General features: G+C 37.1%; 1 protein-coding gene across 10 annotated transcripts in view; it reads right to left on the bottom strand.

Moving 5' to 3' along the window:
- GLIPR1L2 (GLIPR1 like 2) overlaps positions 1–20,638 on the bottom strand; it is a 47,174-nt gene extending 26,536 nt beyond the window's left edge. For 2 of the 10 annotated variants that reach the window (XM_086398724.1, XM_086398733.1), the window contains exons 1-2: positions 20,186–20,638; positions 4,298–4,543 (exon numbers count right to left, since the gene is read on the bottom strand). In XM_086398724.1, the coding sequence (XP_086254850.1) occupies positions 4,298–4,543; positions 20,186–20,416 (477 nt within the window). In that variant the 5' untranslated portion in view covers positions 20,417–20,638. Of the gene's footprint in view, positions 1–4,297; positions 4,544–18,168; positions 18,318–20,185 lie in introns of all 10 variants that reach the window. The other 8 variants (XM_086398729.1, XM_086398728.1, XM_086398726.1 and 5 more) reach the window with 8 other exon arrangements.
- Between the last annotated feature and the right edge of the window lie 1,570 nt (positions 20,639–22,208).

The raw sequence follows: 22,208 nt of genomic DNA, 5'->3' as shown, positions 1-22,208 counted from the left end.
AATGATACAATAGACCAGTTAGACCTAATTGATATATATAGGACATTTCATCCCAAAACAATGAATTTCACCTTTTTCTCAAGCGCACATGGAACCTTCTCCAGGATAGATCACATCCTGGGCCATAAAGCTAGCCTTGGTAAATTCAAAAAAAAATAGAAATCATTCTAAGCATCTTTTCTGACGACAATGCAGTAAGATTAGATCTCAATAACAGGAGAAGAACTATTAAAAATTCCAACACGCTGCTGAATAACCAACAAATCATAGAAGAAATAAAAAAAGAAACCAAAATTTGCATAGAAACGAATGAAAATGAAAACACGACAACCCAAAACCTGTGGGACATGGTAAAAGCAGTCCTAAGGGGAAAGTTCATAGCAATACAGGCACACCTCAAGAAACAAGAAAAAAGTCAAATAAATAACCTAACTCTACACCTAAAGCAACTAGAAAAGGAAGAAATGAAGAACCCCAGGGTTAGTAGAAGGAAAGAAATCTTAAAAATTAGAGCAGAAATAAATGCAAAAGAAACAAAAGAGACCATAGCAAAAATCAACAAAGCCAAAAGCTGGTTCTTTGAAAGGATAAATAAAATTGACAAACCATTAGCCAGACTCATCAAGAAACAAAGGGAGAAAAATCAAATCAATAAAATTAGAAATGAAAATGGAGAGATCACAACAGACAACACAGAAATACAAAGGATCATAAGAGACTACTATCAACAATTATATGCCAATAAAATGGACAACGAGGAAGAAATGGACAAATTCTTAGAAAAGTACAACTTTCCAAAACTCGACCAGGAAGAAATAGAAAATCTTAACAGACCCATCACAAGCACGGAAATTGAAACTGTAATCAAAAATCTTCTAGCAAACAAAAGTCCAGGTCCAGACAGCTTCACAGGTGAATTCTACCAAAAATTTGGAGAAGAGCTAACACCTATCCTGCTCAAACTCTTCCAGAAAATTGCAGAGGAAGGTAAACTTCAAAACTCATTCTATGAGGCCACTATCACCCTAATACCAAAACCTGACAAAGATCCCACAAAAAAAGAAAACTACAGGCCAATATCACTGATGAACATAGATGCAAAAATCCTTAACAAAATTCTAGCAATCAGAATCCAACAACACATTAAAAAGATCATACACCATGACCAAGTGGGTTTTATCCCAGGTATGCAAGGATTCTTCAATATCCGCAAATCAATCAATGTAATACACCACATTAACAAATTGAAAAATAAAAACCATATGATTATCTCAATAGATGCAGAGAAAGCCTTTGACAAAATTCAACACCCATTTATGATAAAAACTCTCCAGAAAGCAGGAATAGAAGGAACATACCTCAACATAATAAAAGCTATATATGACAAACCCACAGCAAACATTATCCTCAATGGTGAAAAATTGAAAGCATTTCCTCTAAAGTCAGGAACAAGAGAAGGGTGCCCACTTTCACCATTACTATTCAACATAGTTTTGGAAGTTTTGGCCACAGCAATCAGGGCAGAAAAAGAAATAAAAGGAATCCAAATTGGAAAAGAAGAAGTAAAACTCTCACTATTTGCAGATGACATGATCCTCTACATAGAAAACCCTAAAGACTCCACCAGAAAATTACTAGAGCTAATCAATGACTATAGTAAAGTTGCAGGATACAAAATCAACACACAGAAATCCCTTGCATTTCTATACACTAATAATGAGAAAACAGAAAGAGAAATTAAGGAAACAATTCCATTCCCCATTGCAATGGAAAGAATAAAATACTTAGGAATATATCTACCTAAAGAAACTAAAGACCTATATATAGAAAACTATAAAACACTGGTGAAAGAAATCAAAGAGGACACTAATAGATGGAGAAATATACCATGTTCATGGATTGGAAGAATCAATATAGTGAAAATGAGTATACTACCCAAAGCAATTTATAGATTCAATGCAATCCCTATCAAGCTACCAACAGTATTCTTCACAGAGCCAGAACAAATAATTTCACAATTTGTATGGAAATACAAAAGACCTCGAATAGCCAAAGCGATCTTGAGAAAGAAGAATGGAACTGGAGGAATCAACCTACCTGACTTCAGGCTCTACTACAAAGCCACAGTTATCAAGACAGTATGGTACTGGCACAAAGACAGAAATATAGATCAATGGAACAAAATAGAAAGCCCAGAGATAAATCCACGCACATATGGACACCTTATCTTTGACAAAGGAGGCAAGAATATACAATGGATTAAAGACAATCTCTTTAACAAGTGGTGCTGGGAAATCTGGTCAACCACTTGTAAAAGAATGAAGCTAGAACCCTTTCTAACACCATACACAAAAATAAACTCAAAATGGATTAAAGATCTCACTGTAAGACCAGAAACTATACAACTCCTAGAGGAGAACATAGGCAAAACACTCTCTGACATACATCCCAGCAGGATCCTCTATGACCCACCTCCCAGAATATTGGAAATAAAAGCAAAAATAAACAAATGGGACCTAATTAACCTGAAAAGCTTCTGCACATCAAAGGAAACTATTAGCAAGGTGAAAAGACAGCCTTCAGAATGGGAGAAAATAATAGCAAATGAAGCAACTGACAAACAACTAATCTCAAAACTATACAAGCAACTCACAGCTCAACTCCAGAAAAATAAATGACCCAATCAAAAAATGGGCCAAAGAACTAAATAGACAGAAGACATACAGATGGCTAACAAACACATGAAAAGATGCTCAACATCACTCATTATCAGAGAAATGCAAATCAAAACCACTATGAGGTACCATTTCACACCAGTCAGAATGGCTGCGATCCAAAAGTCTACAAATAATAAATGCTGGAGAGGGTGTGGAGAAAAGGGAACCCTCTTACACTGTTGGTGGGAATGCAAACTAGTACAGCCACTATGGAGAACAGTGTGGAGATTCCTTAAAAAACTGGAAATAGAACTGCCCTATGACCCAGCAATCCCACTGCTGGGCATACACACTGAGGAAACCAGAAGGGAAAGAGACACGTGTACCCCAGTGTTCATCGCAGCACTGTTTGTAATAGCCAGGACATGGAAGCAACCTAGATGTCCATCAGCAGATGAATGGATAAGAAAGCTGTGGTACATATACACAATGGAGTATTACTCAGCCATTAAAAAGAATACATTTGAATCAGTTCTAACAAGGTGGATGAAACTGGAGCCTATTATACAGAGTGAAGTAAGCCAGAAGGAAAAACACCAATACAGTATACTAACGCATATATATGGAATTTAGAAAGATGGTAACAATACCCCTGTGTACGGGACAGCAAAAGAGACACTGATGTATAGAACAGTCTTTTGGACTCTGTGGGAGAGGGAGAGGGTGGGAAGATTTGGGAGAATGGCATTGAAACATGTAAAATATCATGTATGAAACGAGATGCCAGTCCAGGTTTGATGCACGATACTGGATGCTTGGGGCTGGTGCACTGGGACGACCCAGAGGGATGGAATGGGGAGGGAGGAGGGAGGAGGGTTCAGGATGGGGAACACATGTATACCTGAGGCGTATTCATTTTGATATTTGGCAAAACTAATACAATTATGTAAAGTTTAAAAATAAAATAAAATTAAAAAAAATAGTTTATTGATTCCTCATACAAATACTTATTGAAGACCTAAATAATGTCATGTTGATGTGTTGAGAATACATGGAAGAGAAGACAAGGTCCCTGCCCTTTGCATAGTATTAGATTCATACATTAATGATTATGAAAAATGTAATATGTAAAATAATGAATGTATGCACAGGAAATAAAAAGTGGTTCAGTATTCTTGGAGTACAAAGTGTAAGGGTGAATTGTTAGATATGAGGCAGGAAAATAATACTATGTATTTGCAATTAAAATGTTTTCATACATACATATACCATAGAATGTGTACTGATTCATGCAAAAAAAATCAAGTCTCTTATTTATGTTTAAATAGTCAATAAACTAGAACTAATTTTTATTTACTGTTTACTTCCTTTTCCAGTATGCATTATTTTAGAAAGGTACCTTTCATCTTTGGGTATAGAGATTAGATTTACTATATTTAAAGGAAAGCTTTAATTGTATGGTTCAAGCAAATAGAACAAATTACAAACATTCAGAAGATCTAGGACTGATCAGAATTTTGATTCTATTAGAGGAAGTAATTTTACCATTTGAATTTATTTATAAAATTGAAACAATCAATAAAAACTTAGTAGTAAGGCAATTAAGGAGTCTATTGAATTAATAATATAAAATTAGATACCTGTAGATAGTTAGAACAGTTACCAGAGCAACTGTTCTTTTCAAAATTGTACTTTCTCCTCTGCTCAAACCAACTTCTGATAGCAATACTTGCAGTAAATTCATTTTCAGGGCCGACCCATATATTTTCACCAATACCATTAAATTTAGGATGGGCCATATATAGTTCTTCTAAATGAGTATTACGCTCAAACACACATTTTTTCCCCCATGCTCTAGCAGTCCGTGACAAAGCTACATCCCAAGTCTGAAAAAAAATGCAAAAGACAAAGAAAACAAAATAATAATAATGAAGGCTTTTTTTGTGCTCTAAATTATTTTCCTTGAATTCTCATATTTAGATTTAAGGAAAACAATTCTTATTTTGTGCCTATCAGTCTGATTTGTGGAATTTATTAAGGAGGAAAGTGTTTTGAGATAATTATAAATGAAACAACTATTTCCAGAGATGAAGGACTATGCATATTTTGTAATTAGAAAGTCAGATTGTCAGATGATGCAAATGATTATAATACTCTTACCTGTAGTCTATTCAGAAAATGCATATTTTTAACCTCATGCCTTTTATACATAATAATACAATAATTTAACATATTTAAGAACTATTTATTGAACACTGATTATATGCAAACTGTTGTACTTTGAGGAATAAAATGAAGTCAACATAAAGTTTGTCCTCTAGCTTCTTATTGTTATTAGAACAACATGGGATAATACATACATATATATATATATATACACACACACACATATACATGTATATATAATTTTAACATATAGAAGTAGTTTGTAAACGTTATACAAGAGGTACATGTAAAGCTTTATGGATGTTTCCAGAAATGTGAGAAAATGTCACAAGATGCTGCCATCTTCCATTAATGGAAACATCCAAAAATGTGTACTTCTGTCATATTTAGAGGCTCAGTATAATGTTCATTGTTTAGTTAAGGACAAGAACAACAACAAAAAAACACACACAAATAGAAAAATCAATAGTTCTAAAACCAACATGCTAAAAATGTACGTTACAGTATATTTGAAAATAAACATTTTTGAAAACATTACTAAGATTTCCTTAGAGTTTTCTTGGTTAGTTTCATAAACAGAAAATATATTATAGAAAATAAATCAGGATTTTAGCATATCCCCTCCGTTCCCACACTATTTTCTTTCCCAAAGGTAATCATTGTTTAAAATATGGCTTATGCATACATTTCTCTATCTCCATGTACATACTATCCAAAGTAAGATACGTTAGGGTATTTTAGATGAATATTTTATGATTTTTGTCCTTGCACTGTTTTAATCATAACTTCACAATATTATTGGCCTGCATATGCAGTTTTCACTCAGAGAGATTATTCCTTATTACCACAAATAGATCTACCTAACTTTTTAAAACTCTTCATAGTATTACATAGTGTGGCTGCTGCTGCTGCTAAGTCACTTCGGTCGTGTCCGACTCTGTGTGACCCCATAGATGGCAGCCCACCAGGCTCCCCCGTCCCTGGGATTCTCCAGGCAAGAACACTGGAGTGGGTTGCCATTTCCTTCTCCAATGCATGAAAGTGAAAAGTGAAAGTGAAGTCGCTCAGTTATGTCCGACTCTTGGCGACCCCATGGACTGCAGCCTACCAGGCCCCTCCATCCATGGGATTTTCCAGGCAAAAGTACTGGAGTGGGGTGCCATTGCCTTCTCCACATAGTGTGGCTAGGAGCATGTAATAAAGGTTATCATTCCACTATTGATGGCCCTTCTGATTCTTTCCCATTTACAAACAAAGCTCCATGGACCATCTTTCTACTACCTAATTTTGCATATTGCTTACACAACACACCATATGCTTATAGTGCACTAATCACTATTCTAAGTGGGTTTTTTCCTTCCATTCATACTGAGATATAATTGGCACACAGCCCTGTATAAACTTAAGGTGTATAGCACAATACATGGGCTTCCCTGGGGTTCAGCTGGTAAAGAATCTGCCTGCAATGTGGGAGACCTGGGTTGGATCCCTGCGTTGGGACAATACCCTGAACAAGGGAACAGCTACCCACACCAGGATTCTGGCCCGGAGAATTCCATGGACTGTATAGTCCATGGGGTCACAAAGAGTCACATAATATATCATGAAATGATTACCACAAAAAGTTTAATGAACATCCATTACCTCATACAGATATAAAATAAACAGAAAAAAAGTATTTTTCCCTTGTGTTGAGAACTCAGGATTTGCTCTTTTAACATTTTCAGGTAACATCAGCAGGAGTAATTATAGTAATCATTAGGACATTACATTCCTAGGATTTATTTATAACTGGAAGTTTGTTCCTTTTTTTTTACCACTTTCATCTAATCCCTCCCTACCCTCGATAACCACAAATCTGATCTCTTTTTCTATCAGTTTGGTATATATATACATAGTTTTTGAAGTATAATTGACATACAACATGTATCAGTTATTGGTGAACAACATAGTGGTTTGACATTTTCATACATTACAAAATGATCAGCACAACACGTCTAGGTACATTGTCTCTGTCCAAAGATATTACATTACTATTGACTATATTTTCATGTTCTACATTTAATTTCCCTTACTCATATGTTTTGTCACTGTAACTTTGTTAATTTTCCTCACCTATTTCACTCATTCCTTGTCCTCCCCTCTGGCAATCAATCACCGGTTTTTCATCTGTGTTTTTTTTTTTTTTTTTTCTGTTTGATGGTTTGTTTGTTTCATTTTCAAGATTCCACATATAAGTGAAATTGTATGGTATTTGTCTTTTTCTGTTTGACTTATTTCACTTAGCATAATACCTTCTAGGTCCCTCCATGTGGTCGCAAATAGCAAGAATTCATTCTTTTTTTATGGCTGAGTAATATTCCATTGTATATACCACATTTTCTCTATCCATTCATCTATCCATGGCCACTTAGGTTGCTTCCATTTCTTGGCTATTGTGAATAATGCTGCAATGAACATAGGAGTGTAGATACCTTTTTGAATTAGTATTTCCTTTTTTCACCCTTTGGAAAAATACCTAGGAGTGGAATTGCTGCCACTGGAATGTTTACTGTCATGGTTCTATGATTTGACTTCTTTTTTTTTCAGATTCCACATATAAATGATACCATGCAATATTGGGGGCTTCCCTGGTGGCTCAGTGGTAAACAATTTGCCTGCCAATGCAGGAGATGTAAGTTCAATCCCTGGGTCAGGAAGATATCCTGGAGAAGGATACGGCAACCCACTCTAGTATTCTTGCTGGGAAATCCTATGGACAGTGGAGCCTGGCAGGCTACAGTCCACGGGGGTCACAAAATTAGTCAGATACGACTGAGCAACTCAGTCAGCTCAGTTCAGTTGCTTAGTTGTGTCCGACTCTTTGCGACCCCATGGACTGCAGCAAGCCAGGCCTCCCTGTCCGTCACCAACTCCTGGAGTTTACTCAAACTCATGTCCATTGAGTCGGTGATGCCATCCAACCATCTCATCCTCTGTCGTCCCCTTCTCCTCCTGCCTTCAATCTTTCCCAGCATCAGGGTCTTTTCAAATGAGTCAAGCTCTTCATATCAGGTGGCCAAAGTATTGGAGTTTCAGCTTCAACATCAGTCCTTCCAATGAACATTCAGGACTGATTTCCTTTAGGATGGACAGATTGTATCTCCTTGCAGTCCAAGGGACTCTCAAGAGTCTTCTCCAACACCATGGTTCAAAAGCATCAATTCTTCAGTGCTCAGCTTTATTTATAGTCCAACTCACACATCTATACATATCTGACTCATATGTATCTGACTCATTTTGTGACCCCATGGACTGGAAAAACTATAGCCTTGACTAGACGGACCTTTGTTGACAAAGTCATGTCTTTGCTTTTTAATATACTATTGAGGTTGGTCATAACTTTCCTTCCAAGGAGTAAGCGTCTTTTAATTTCATGGCTGCAATCACCATCTGCAGTGATTTTGGAGCCCAGAAAAACAAAGTCAGCCATGGTTTCCACTGTTTGCCCACCTATTTGCCATGAAGTGATAGGACCAGATGCCATGATCTTAATTTTCTGAATGTTGAGCTTTAAGCCAACATTTTCAGTCTCTTTCATTTTCATCAAGAGGCTCTTTATTTCTTCTTCACTTTCTTCCATAAAGGTGGTGTAATCTGCATATCTGAGGTTATTGATATTTCTCCGGGCAATCTTGATTCCAGCTTGTGCTTCTTCCAGCCCAGCGTTTCTCATGATGTATTCTGCATCTAAGTTAAATAAGCAGGGTGACAATTTACAGCCTTGACATACTCCTTTTCCTATTTGGAACCCATCTGTTGTTCCATGTCCAGTTCTAACTGTTGCTTCCTGACCTGCATACAGATTTCTCAAGAGGCAGGTCAGGTGGTCTGGTATTCCTATCTCTTTCAGAATTTTCTACAGATTATCGTGATCCATGTAGTCAAAGGCTGTGGCATAGTCATTAAATCAGAAATAGATGTTTTTATGGAACTCTTGCTTTTTCGATGATCCAGCAGATGTTGGTAATTTGATCTTTGGTTCCTCTGCCTTTTCTAAATCCAGCTCGAACATCTGGAAGTTCACGGTTCAACTAAACATCAACAAAATGTAATATGTGTCTTTATCTGGCATATTTCACTTAGGACAATGCCTTCAAGTTCCCTCCAAGTTACTGTAAATGGCAGGATTTCCTTCTTTCTGATGGCTGAACCATGAGATTTCCATTGTATGTATACATACTACTACTTCTTTGTTCATTCACTCATTGATGGACGCGTAGGTTGTTTCCATATATTCCCTATTGTGAATAATGCTGCAATGAACATAAGAGTGCATACATCTCTGTGATATTCTGTTGTCATTTCCTTTGGATGCAGCTACCTAAGTGTGGTATTGCTGGATCACACAGAACTTTAAAACACTTTTTTTTGAAGAAATTTCATACTGTTTTCCAAAATTGTTGCATGAATATACATTTCTACTAACAATGCACAAAGGTTCCCTTTTCTCCACATTCTCACAAACATTTGTTTTCTCCTGTCCTTTTATTTTATTTAAAGATATTGCTTTACCAAATTTTGTTGTTTTCTGTCAAACATGAACATGAATCAGCCATAGGTATACATATATCCCCTCCCTTTTGTACCTCCCTCCCTTGTCCCTCTCCATTCCACCCTTCTAGGTTGATACAGAGCCTCTGTTTGAGTTTCCTTAGCCATACAGCAAATTCCCATTGGCTATCTATTTTACATATGGTAATGTAAGTTTCCATGTTAGTCTTTCCATACATCTCACCCTCTCCTCCCCTCTCTACATGTCCATAAGTTTATTCTCTATGTCTGCTTCTCCATTGTTTTCCTGTAAATAAATTCTTCAGGACTATTTTTCTAGATTCCATATATATGTGTTAGAATATGATATTTATCTTTCTCTTTCTGACTCACTTCACTCTGTATAATAGGTTCTAGATTCATCCACCTCATTGGAACTGACTCAAATGTGTTCCTTTTTATGGCTGAGTAATATTACATTGTGTATATGTACCACAACTTCTTTATCCATTCATCTGTCGATGGATATCTAGGTTGCTTCCATGTTCTAGCTATTGTAAATAGTGCTACAGTGAACAATGGGATACTTGTGTTTTTTTCAACTTTGGTTTCCTCAGGGTATATGCCTACAAGTGGGATTGCTGGGTCATATGGTGGTTTTATTCCTAGTTTTTTAAGGAATCTCCATAACATCTTCCATAGTGGCTGTATCAATTTACTTTCCCACCAACAGCACAAGAGAGTTCCCTTTTCTCCACACCCTGTCCAGAATTGATTGATTGTAGACTTTTTGATGATGGCTGTTCTGACAGATGTGAGGTGATCTCATTGTAGTTTTGATTTGCCGTTCTCTAATAATGAGCGACACTGAACATCTTTTCATGTGTTTGTTAGCCATCTGTTTATCTTCTTTGGAGAAATGTCTGTTTAGGTCTTTTTCCCACTTTTGATTGGGTTGTTTTTCTGGCATTGAGTTGTATGAGGCTGCTGGTATATTTTGGAAATTAATCCTTTGTCAGTTGTTTCATTTGCTATTATTTTCTCCCATTCTGAGGGCTGTCTTTTCACCTTGCTTATAGTTTTCTTTGCTGTGCAAAAGCTTTTAAGTTTAGTCAGGTCCCACTTGTTTACTTTTGTTTTTATTTCCGTTACTCTAGGAGGTGGGTCATAGAGGAACTTGCTTTGATTTATGTCATCGAGTGTTCTGCCTATGTTTTCCTCTAAGAGTTTAATAGTTTCTGGTCTTACATTTATACCTTTCATCCATTTTGAGGTTATCTTTGTATATGGTGTTAGGAAGTGTTCTAATTTCATTCTTTTACATGTAGCTGACCAGTTTTCCCAGCATCATTTATTGAAGAGGCTGTCTTTGCTCCATTGTATGTTCTTGCTTCCTTTGTCAAAAATAAGGTACCCATAAGTGAAAGGGTTTATTTCTGGGCTTTCTGTCTTGTTCCATTGGTCTATATTTCTGTTTTTGTGCCAGTACCATACTGTCTTGATGACTGTAGCTTTGTAGTATAATCTGAAGTCAGGAAGATTGATTCCTCCAGTTCCATTCTTCTTTCACAAGACTGCTTTGGCTATTTGGGGGCTTTTCTGTTTCCATATGAACTGTGAATTTTTTTTGTTCTAGTTCTGTGAAAAATGCCACTGATAATTTAATAGGGATCACATTGAATCTGTAGGTTGCATTTAGTAGTATAGTCATTTTCACAATATTGATTCTTCCTACCCAGGAACATGGAATATCTCCCCCTCTGCTTATGTCATCTTTGCTTTCTTTCATTAGTGTCTTGTAATTTTCTGTGTACAGTTCTTTTATCTCCTTACCTAACTTTATTCCTAGATATTTAATTCTTTTTGTTGTAATGGTAAATGGGATTGATTCCTTAATTTCTTTCTGATTTTTCATTGTTAGTATATAGAAATGCAAGTGATTTCTGTGTATTGATTTTGTATCCTGCAACTTTGCTAAATTCACTCATTAGCTCTAGTAATTTTCTGATACTATCTTTTGGGTTTTATATGTACAGTATCATGTCTTCTGCAAACAGTGACAGTTTTACTTCTTTTCTGATCTGGATTCCTTTTCTTTTTCTTCTCTGATTGATGTAGCTAGGACTTCCACAACTATGTTGAATAACAGTGATGAAAGTGGGCACCCTTGTCTTGTTCCTGATCTTAGGGGGAATGCTTTCAGTTTTTCACCATTGAGAATAATGTTTCCTGTAGCCTGATCATATATGCCATTTACTTCTTGAGATAGGTTCCTTCTATGGTCGGTTTTTGAAGAGTTTTAAACACAAATGGGTGCTGAATTTTGCCAAAGGCTTTTTTTGGCATCTATTGAGATGATCATATGGTTTTTATCTTTCAATTTGTTAATATGGTGTATCACATTGATTGATTTGCGTATATTGAAGAATACCTGCATTCCTGGAATAAACCCAACTTGATGACGGTGTATGAGCTTTTTGATGCATTGCTGAATTCTGTTTGCTAAAATTTTGTTGAGGATTTTTGCATCTATATTCATCAGTGATATTGGCTTGTAGTTTTCCTTTTTTGTGTTGTCTTTGTCTGATTTTGGTATCAGGGTGATGGTGGCCTCGTAGAATGAGTTTGGAAGGGTTCCTTCCTCCGCAATTTTTTGAAAGAGTTTTAGGCTGGCATTAGCTCTTCTCTAAATGTTTGTTAGAAGTCTCCTATGAAGGCATCTTGTCCTGGACTTTTGTTTTTTTGGGAGATTTTTTTAAATCACAGCTTCTATTTCAGTTCCTGTAATTCAGTTCCTGTAATTATCCAGAATCTATTTCTTCCTGGTTCAGTCTTGGAAGATTGAACTTTTCTAAGAATCTGTGCATTTCTTCCAGGTTATCCATTTTATTGCCATATAGTTGTTGATAATACTCTCTTATAATCCTTTGTATTTCTGCATTGTCTGTTGTAACCTCTCCTTTTTCATTTCTAATTTTGTTGATTTGATTCTTCTCTCTTTTCTTGATGCATCTGGCTAAAGGCTTGTTAATTTTGTATATCTTCTCAAAGAACCTGCTTTTAGTTTTATTAATCTTTACTATTATTTCTTTCATTTCTTTTTCATTTATTTCTGCTCAGACTTTGTATGTTTCCTTCTACTAATTTTTTTTTGTTCTTCTTTTTCCAGTTGTTTTAGGTGTAAAGTTAGGTTGTCTATTCAATGTTTTTCTTGTTTCTTGAGGTAGCATTGTATTGCTATAAACTTCCCTGCTTTTGCTGCATCCCATAGGTTTTTAGTTATTATGTTTTCATTGTCATTTGTTTCTAGAAATTTTTTGATTTCCCTTTTGATTTCTTCAGTAACCTGTGGGTTATTTAGAAATGTGGTGTTTAGTCTCTACGTGTTTCTGTTTCTTATGGTTTTTTCTTGTAATTGATATCTAGTCTCATAGCATTGTGGTCAGAGAAGATGCCTGATACGATTACAATTTTCTTAAATTTACTGAGGTTTGATTTGTGACCCACGATGTTGTCTACCCTGGAGACTGTTCCATGTGCACTTGAGAAGAAGGTGTATTCTTCTGCATTTGGATGGAATGTCCTGAAGATATCAATGAGATCCATCTCATTTAATGTATCATTTAAGACTTGTGTTTCCCTTTTAATTTTCTGTTTTGATGATCTGTCCACTGGTGTGAGTGGGATGTTAAAGTCTCCTACTATTATTGTGTTATCAATTTCTCCTTTTATGTCTGTTAGTGTTTGTCTTACATATTGAGGTACTCCTATGTTGGGTGCCTAGGTATTTACAATTTATTCTTCCTCTTGGATTGATCCCTTGATCATTATGTAGTGTCCTTCCTTATTTCTTGTAAACTTCTTTATTTTAAGGACTATTTTGTCTGATATGAGGATTGCTACTACAGCTTTCTTTTGCTTCCCATTTGCATGGAATATATTTTTCCATCCTCTCCCTTTCAGTCTATATGTGTCTTGAGGTCTGAGGTGGGTTTCTTGTAGACAGCATATGTACAGGTCTTGTTTTTGTATCCATTCAGCCAGTCTGTGTCTTTTGCTTGGAGCATTAATCTGTTTACATTTAAAGTAATCATTGATATATATGTTCCTATTGCCATTTTCTTAATTGTTTGGGGTTGATTTTGTAGATCTTTTTTCTTCTCTTGTATTTCTTGACTATATAAGTCCCTTTAACATTTGTTGTAAAGCTGGTTTGGTGGTACTGAATTCTCTTAACTTTTGCTTGTCTGAAAAGCTTTTGCTTTCTCCATTAATTTTGAATGAGATCCTTGCTGGGTACAGTAATCTTGGTTGTAGATTTTTCCCTTTCAGCACTTTAAATATATCCTGACATTCCCTTCTGGCCCGCAGAGTTTCTGCTGAAAGATCAACTGTTAAGCATATGGGGTTTCCCTTGTATGTTACTTGTTGCTTCTCCCTTGCTGCTTTTACTATTCTTTCTTTCTGTTTAGTCTTTGTTAGTTTGATTAGTATGTGTCTTGGCATGCTTCTCCTTGGTTTTATCTTGTATGGGACTCTTAGTGCCTCTTGGACTTGATGGAGTATTTCCTTTTCCATGGTAGGAAAATTTTCTACTCTTCTCTCTTCAAAAATTTTCTCATACCCTTTCTTTTTTTATTTTTGAGAAAATTTTTGAAAAGATTAGAGCTGAAAAATTTCCCGTACCCTTTCTTTTTCTCTTCTGCTCCTGGGACCCCTATAATTCGAATGCTGGTGACTTTGATGTTGTCCCAGAGGTCTCTGAGACTATCCTACGTTCTTTTCTTTTTTTTTACTTTATTTGATCCATTCTTCTGCTTCAGATATTCTGCTGTTGATTCCTTCTAGAGTATTTTTAATTGTGGTAATTGTGTTGTTTGTCTATCTCCTGTCTTTATTGATGACATTCTAACAGATACAATGTGATAATTTATTGTAGTTTTAATTTGCATTTCCTGGATGATTAGTCATGTTGAGGACCTTTTTATGTACCTGTTGGCTAAAGCTATAAAATTCTTAGAAGAAACAAAGGGGGAAGTTTCATGACATTGGATTTGGCAATGATTTCTTAGATATGTCACCAAAAGTATAGGTAACACGATAAAAAATAGATGAATTAGTCTTCATTACAATTAAAAACTTTTGTGTATCAAAGATACTATTAATAGAATGAAAAGACAATCTACGGAAAGGGAGAAAACAGTTGAAATTCATGTATTTTTAAATATATTTTATCTAGAATATATAAAAAATCCTCTCTCTATCAGATCAGATCAGATCAGTCGCTCAGTCATGTCTGACTCTTTGCGACCCCATGAATTGCAGCATGCCAGGCCTCCCTGTCCAAAACCAACTCCTGGAGTTCACTGAAACTCATGTCCATCAAGTCAGTGATGCCATCCAGCCATCTCATCTTCTCGTCCCCTTCTCCTCCTGCCCCCAATCCCTCCGAGCATTAGAGTCTTTTCCAATGAGTCAAGTCTTCACATGAGGTGGCCAAAGTACTGGAGTTTCAGCTTTAGCATCATTCCTTCCAAAGAACACCCAGGGCTGATCTCCTTCAGAATGGACTGGTTAGATCTCCTTACAGTCCAAGGGACTCTCCAGAGTCTTCTCCAACACCACAGTTCAAAAGCATCAATTCTTCAGTGCTCAGCTTTCTTCACAGTCCAACTCTCACATCCATATATGATCACTGGAAAAACCATAGCCTTGACTAGACAGACCTTTGTTGGTAAAGTAATGTCTCTGCTTTTGAATATGCTATCTAGGTTGGTCATAACTTTCCTTCCAAGGAGTAAGCATCTTTTAATTTCATGGCTGCAGTCACCATGTGCAGTGATTTTGGAGCCCAGAAAAATAAAGTCTGACAGAGTTTCCACTGTTTCCCCATCTATTTCCCATGAAGTGGTGGGACCACATGACATGATCTTTGTTTTCTGAATGTTGAGCTTTAAGCCAACTTTTTCACTCTCCTCTTTCACTTTCATCAAGAGGCTTCTGAGTTCCTCTTCACTTTCTGCCATAAGGGTGATGTCATCTGCATATCTGAGGTTATTGATATTTCTCCCGGAAATCTTGATTCCAGCTTGTGTTTCTTCCAGTCCAGCGTTTCTCATGATGTACTCTGCATATAAGTTAAATAAACAGGGTGACAATATACAGCCTTGATGTACTCCTTTTCCTATTTGGAACCAGTCTGTTGTTCCATGTCCAGTTCGAACTGTTGCTTCCTGACCTGCATACAAATTTCTCAAGAGGCAGATCAGGTGGTCTGGTATTTCCATCTCTTTCAGAATTTCCCTCAGTTTATTGTGATCCACTCAGTTAAAGGCTTTGGCATAGTCCATAAAGCAGAAATAGATGTTTTTCTGGAACTCTCTTGCTTTTTCCATGATCCAGCAGATGTTCGCAATTTGATCTCTGGTTCCTCTGCCCTTTCTAAAACCAGCTTGAACATCAGGAAGTTCATGGTTCACATATTGCTGAAGCCTGGCTTGGATAATTTTGGGCATTACTTTATATATATAAAGATATATTTATGTATATATACCAAGGGAACACTTCATGCAAAGATGGACTCGATAAAGGACAAAAATGATATGGACCTAACAGAAGCAGAAGATATTAAGAAGAGGTGGCAAGAATACACAGAACTGTACAAAAAAGATCTTCATGACCCAGATAATCATGATGGTGTGATCACTCACCTAGAGCCAGACATCCTGGAATGTGAAGTCAAGTGGGCCTTAGAAAGCATCACTACGAACAAAGCTAGTGGAGGTGATGGAATTCCAGTGGAGCTACTTCAAATCCTGAAAGATGATGCTGTGAAAGTGCTGCACTCAATATGCCAGCAAATTTGGAAAACTCAGCAGTGGCCACAGGACTGGAAAGGGTCAGTTTTCATTCCAATCCCAAAGAAAGGCAATGCCAAAGAATGCTCAAACTACTGCACAATTGCACTCATCCCACACACTAGTAAAGTCATGCTCAAAATTCTCCAAGCCAGGCTTCAGCAATACGTGAACCATGAACTTCCAGATATTCAAGCTGGTTTTAGAAAAGGCAGAGGAACCAGAGATCAAATTGCCAACATCTGATCGATCATCGAAAAAGAAAGAGAGTTCCAGAAAAACATTTATTTCTGCTTTATGGACTATGCCAAAGCCTTTGACTGTGTGGATCACAATAAACTGTGGAAAATTCTGAAAGAGATGGGAATACCAGACCACCTGATCTGCCTTTTGAGAAACCTGTATGCAGGTCAGGAAGCAACAATTCGAATTGGACATGGAACAACAGACTGGTTCCAAATAGGAAAAGGAGTTCGTCAAGGATGTATATTGTCACCCTGTTTATTTAACATATATGCAGAGTACATCATGAGAAACACTGGGCTGGAGGAAGCATTAGCTGGAATCAAGATTTCCGGGAGAAATATCAATAACCTCAGATATGCAGATAACACCACCCTTATGGCAGAAAGTGAAGAGGAACTGAAGAGCCTCTTGATGAAAGTGAAAGAGGAGAGTGAAAAAGTTGGCTTAAAGCTCAACATTCAGAAAACGAAGATCATGGCATCTGGTCCCATCACTTCATGGGAAATAGATGGGGAAACAGTGGGAACAGTGTCAGACTTTATTATTTGGGGCTCCAAAATCACTACAGATGGTGACTGCAGCCATGAAATTAAAAGATGCTTACTCCTTGGAAGGAAAGTTATGACCAACCTAGACAGCATATTCAAAAGCAGAGATATTACTTTGCCAACAAAGGTGTATCTAGTCAAGGGTATGGTTTTTCCAGTAGTCATGTATGGATGTGAGAGCCGGACTGTGAAGAAAGCTGAGTGCCAAAGAATTGATGCTTTTGAATTGTGGTGTTGGAGAAGACTCTTGAGAGTCCCATGGACTGCAAGGAGATCCAACCAGTCCATTCTGAAGGAGATCAGTCCTGGATGTTCTTTGGAAGGAATGATGCTAAAGCTGAAACTCCAGTATTTTGGCCACCTCATGTGAAGACTTGACTCATTGGAAAAGACTCTGATGCTGGGAGGGATTGGGGGCAGGAGGAGAAGGGGACGAGAGAGGATGAGATGGCTGGGTGGCATCACCGACTCACTGGGCATGAATTTGAGTGAACTCCGGGAGTTGGTGATGGACAGGGAGGCCTGGCATGCTGCAATTCATGTGGACGCAAAGAGTCAGACATGACTGAGTGACTGAACTCAACTGAACTGAACTGATATATATGTTTATAATATATAAAGAATTCTACCTATGTAAACAATAAAGATGTTCAAACTAACATTATTAGGGAAATGCAAATCAAACCATAATGACAGAACTTCACACCCCTTATGAACTAAAAAAACCCCAGAAAACAAGGGTTGGCAAAAATTTGGAGAAACTGAAACCCTGTGTATTGCTAGTAGGAATGGGAAATGTGTAGCCACTATGAGAAAGAGAATATCAGTTCTTCAAAATTAAACAGAATTTCTACCTGTTTTGGCAATTCCATTTATAGGTATATAATCAATAGAAGTGAAAGCAGGGTATTGAAGAGATATTTATTCACATACCTATGTCCACAGTAGCATTATCCACAATAGCCAAAAGGTGGAAGAAATTCAAGTGTCCATCGACACATGAATGGGTAAACGAAATATTACATATCCATAAAGTGAAATATTATTCAGCCTTTAAAAGGATGGAAATTCTGACACATGCTACAGCATGAACCCTGAAGACATGCTAAGTGAAATAAGACAATCTCAAAGAGAAACACTTCAGATTCTTATATGACATACCTGGAGTAGTCAAGGTTTCCAGACAGAAAAGCAAAATGGAAGTTGCCAGCAGCAAGAAGGGAATGGGGAGTTAGTGTTTAATTGGTGCAGTTTCAGTTGGGGAGGATGAAAATGTTCTGGAGATGAATAGTGGTAGTGATTGCACAACACTGTAAATGCATATAGAAATGTACATTAAAAAATGGTTAAAACCATAAATTTTGTATTATGTATATTTTATAATTAAAGAAACCAATAAAATTTTTGAGTTTAAAAACAATCTAGAGCAAAACTACTAGGTTACAACAACAGTACGGACATGGGCAGGAGACAGTCAGAATTTGTGTGTTGTAGAATCTTTTTAATATTCGGGAGGAGGTTATAGATGTTGCTTAACTTTGGACTTTATAAATTATATACACTAAAATGTTGAGCATAACCAATGAAAATAAAATGTATGATTTCCAAACGTGTCAAGGCAAAGTCTAAGTAGAACATACTATTATGATAGACTATATTATTGACTGGTTATTATTTATATCCTAGTAAAATCCATGGCAAAAATAGACATCAACTTTTAGAAAGAACAGAAGGATAAAATTTAGACTGGGGCTTTAAACTGTACCCCAAACACTATTCCTTCAAAAATGTTCACATATGAAGATATATACTGTAGGGACACAAATTATTCTCTATGCTTTATGTTTGAAATCCAATTTTTAGAGATTAAGAATACAAAACCTATTAAACATTGTATTAAAACATTTTGTGATTACTCATTATCAGGAGGAAGGCCAATCTTCAAACTTGAAAGAAATAAAATTGATCACAAAGTGTGAAGGGTGAAAAATACATATATATCACTCTCCAATATTCTCAAATTCTAACTAAATTCACAAGATAAAAACTTTACCTTCAGCAAATACAATGCTAGTGTATTTCTACAAGAAAATAAATAAAGAGAAGAAGAAACTTAATGCAAAAGGTAAAGAAAATGAACAAGAAAGAAAAAAATATGTCCAATCAAAATAAGGCTTTAAAATTAACATAAAAGGAAAGTTCCCTAAACTGCCCAGTCAGTCAGATGTGGTGAAAACAGAATAATTCTAATCTTTGCTTACTTTGGCACTGTCCTTCAATAGAGTACTTGCTATGTATCGTACACATAGAAAAAAAATCATTCTTTTCACAAGCCTGGAATTTTTCCTAAAAGACTAATCCAGAAGGAAGAAAAGACTTACATTTAGGAAGACAGTCTTTGCAATATTTACAATGTAAATTGGAAGCTCCCAATTGCCCTATAGTTACTCAATTAATTGTGCATTCCTTTTTAATGACAACCATGAAGATGCCACAGTACCAAAGGAAAAGCTAATGAGATATTATAAAGAAATAGGGGGAAAGTGCAACAGAGAAGCAAGAACGTAAGAATGTAAAATCAGGTCTGGTCTAGGAAGAAGTGAATGAAACACCCTCCGGAGAGCAAAATTTAGGCTGGATACCAAAAAACTCAATAGCCATGATAAAAAATATTTCAAAAAGGCAAAATTAGTGTGAAAACATCCATAATAAAACTTCAAAATTTTAAGTAAAAACCGAATCTGTCCTCTCCCTTGCACTATCCTGAGCGTGGCACACGTGCCTCTCCCCAGTTCAAGCTTAAAAATCCTGGCTTTGTTTAAATCGATACGATTTTCATCAAGAGTACTTTTGCATTGATTTTTAAATTAAAAAAAAAAAATACTGGATTAAACTATCATTTTCTCAAATGGAAAGCTCCCTTAAATCTTGCACCCCAGGCGAGGAGCTCTACTCACCCTAGTCCCAGCCCTGTGCAAACCTTTGGTCACAAGTATGCGTTAGAGTGAGAGTGGTTTTCATTTCTTGAACGTGTAAACTTTACGTGTATTTTTAAATCCAAACTCTTAAGTGCGGTTCCCCACAACCTTCAGCAGAGGAGAGGCCCAAACTCTGCGGCTGAGGGGGCGCGTCCTGACAGGGGTTGTCGGAGGTTTAGGCGACCGCCTTAGGGCCTCACCATGAAGCGCAAGTTAGCCCCTCGGGGCAAGACGTTGCCCCGGAGCTCATTGTGGAGGTTCACGTACTCATTGATAAACGTTACGTCCTCCTCGTCAGGCAAAAGGTGCGCTTTCAAACCGGAACCCAGCAGTAGCAGCCAGAACTCACACAGACACATCTTCCAAATGCCCGTCTGCGTCAAACGAAACCATCGGGCGTACCACTCCACGGAGAAGGGCAGTGCCTCCATAGTCCACCTATCGCGGACAGGCCAGTGCGCACGCGCACGCTCGCCCCGGCGGCCCACCAGTCAACGGGGAGGGGCGGTGCAGGCGCGCTGGGCCCCGCCTCTCCGGGAGCCGAGGGAAAAGTATCAGCAAGAGGCAAAACAGGGAAAACCATCTGCAGAACTAACCGAAACAGACGGTTGAGTTAAGTGAGTGCAGGTTTTTCACTAAAGTAACGTTGGCAAATATCCAGAGTCAGTTTTTGACAGCAGATGATGTGTCATCCTTTATTAATGAGTCGGCTGCAGAGTAAATGTCAATTGCTGAGTAAGTAACCTGAGGAATTTCCGAATTCTTCCGATGAACATTCAGTCGAAAAAAAGAAATTCTTGCTAGTTATGTTGGGATCTTAGTGCAAGACGCTCCTTTTATTTTCATCGTGGACAAAATAATATCCTCTTCTAGACCAACTTCCTCATTGAGATTTTCACAATCTCAATGTTTTAATGATCCTTTGTGGGAAACTGCAGGATAAATGAGAGGAGTGGCAAGCTAGATTCAGTTCAGTTCAGTCGCTCAGTCGTGTCTGACTCTTTGCGACCCCATGAATGGCAGCACGCCAGGCTTCCCTGTCCATCACCAACTCCCGGAGTTCACTAGGGATCATTGAATTCTCATAAAGTTAAAATATTTTCATTTTTTTCTTTCGCCAGCATGTATAGACAGTCTGAAATATGAATATCATCTCTGATAAATTGTCCATGATAACAGTAGGTAACACTTTTTTTGTTGTTGTTTTCATTTGTTTCAGACAAAAATGGCTAGTGTCCCAGCAATTTTTTTTAGCTTCATATATTTTTTCAAGAAAACTTGCTTTGGAGAATGTAAGTTGTAGCCATTAAAAAAAATTGTTTTGGGGTACATATTTACATATCATATATTGTCCTGGATAGTGTTAAGAAGATATTCAAAATCATTAACATAGGGACAGAATTTTGCCACAAAGAAAGCATTGCAACTGCTTGACAAAAAAATATCTAAAAATGCATGTGCTTGAAAAAATTATCTATTGTAGGACTTTCCTGATGGTCCAGTGGTTAAGAATCCGCCTTCCAATGCAGGGGGCACAGGTTCAATCCCTGGGCAGGGAACTAAAATCCCACATGCCACCAGGTACCTAAAACCTGTGCTCTGCAACAAGAGAAAGTCCAAGCAAGACCCAACACAGTCAAAAAAAAAAAAAAAAAAATAGTGTACACAATAGAAAGCAGTAGAGCTCACAAGATGGTTTCATTCATGCCTTTTTTTATTAAATATATATTACCAGGTAGTGTGTTAGGTGGGTGAGAAAGGCCAACGAACAAGACACAAATCCTGCTTCCAAGTAGCTTACAGTCTGGAGAACTAGCAAACTGGGGCCTTTTATGCCATGGGATAAACACAAAGCCAAAGTGCTATGGCATTATGTGGGACATCTAACCCCCTTTTTGATGACCAGGTAAGCCTGTGTGGGGAATGTGACATCAAGAAAGTGAAGCACACAAGATAAAGAGTGCTTTCTAAACAAAGGGAAAAACATACAATATCCCAGGAGATCAAAAAGGCTAAAAGTGTTTTAGTATGACCAGAGCATATTGTGGGGGTGAAGGCAGCAAGTACTGAAAGATGGAATTCCTTCATTATATTGGTACTGTTGTTAGACTAAGAAAATTGCTATATTAAAGCACAAGATATATAGAATAATGCAGTCTTAGATTAGGAAGAAGTTTTAGACTTTAGTCCCAATGTATTAGACATACTTTTGACACATCATTG

This window comes from Bos grunniens, chromosome 5, assembly GCF_055505025.1.
Source record: "Bos grunniens cultivar Pamir isolate PY7600 chromosome 5, Bosgru_T2T1.0, whole genome shotgun sequence".
Taxonomy (NCBI): domain Eukaryota; kingdom Metazoa; phylum Chordata; class Mammalia; order Artiodactyla; family Bovidae; genus Bos; species Bos grunniens.
This window is presented reverse-complemented; position numbering and strand designations above follow the sequence as displayed.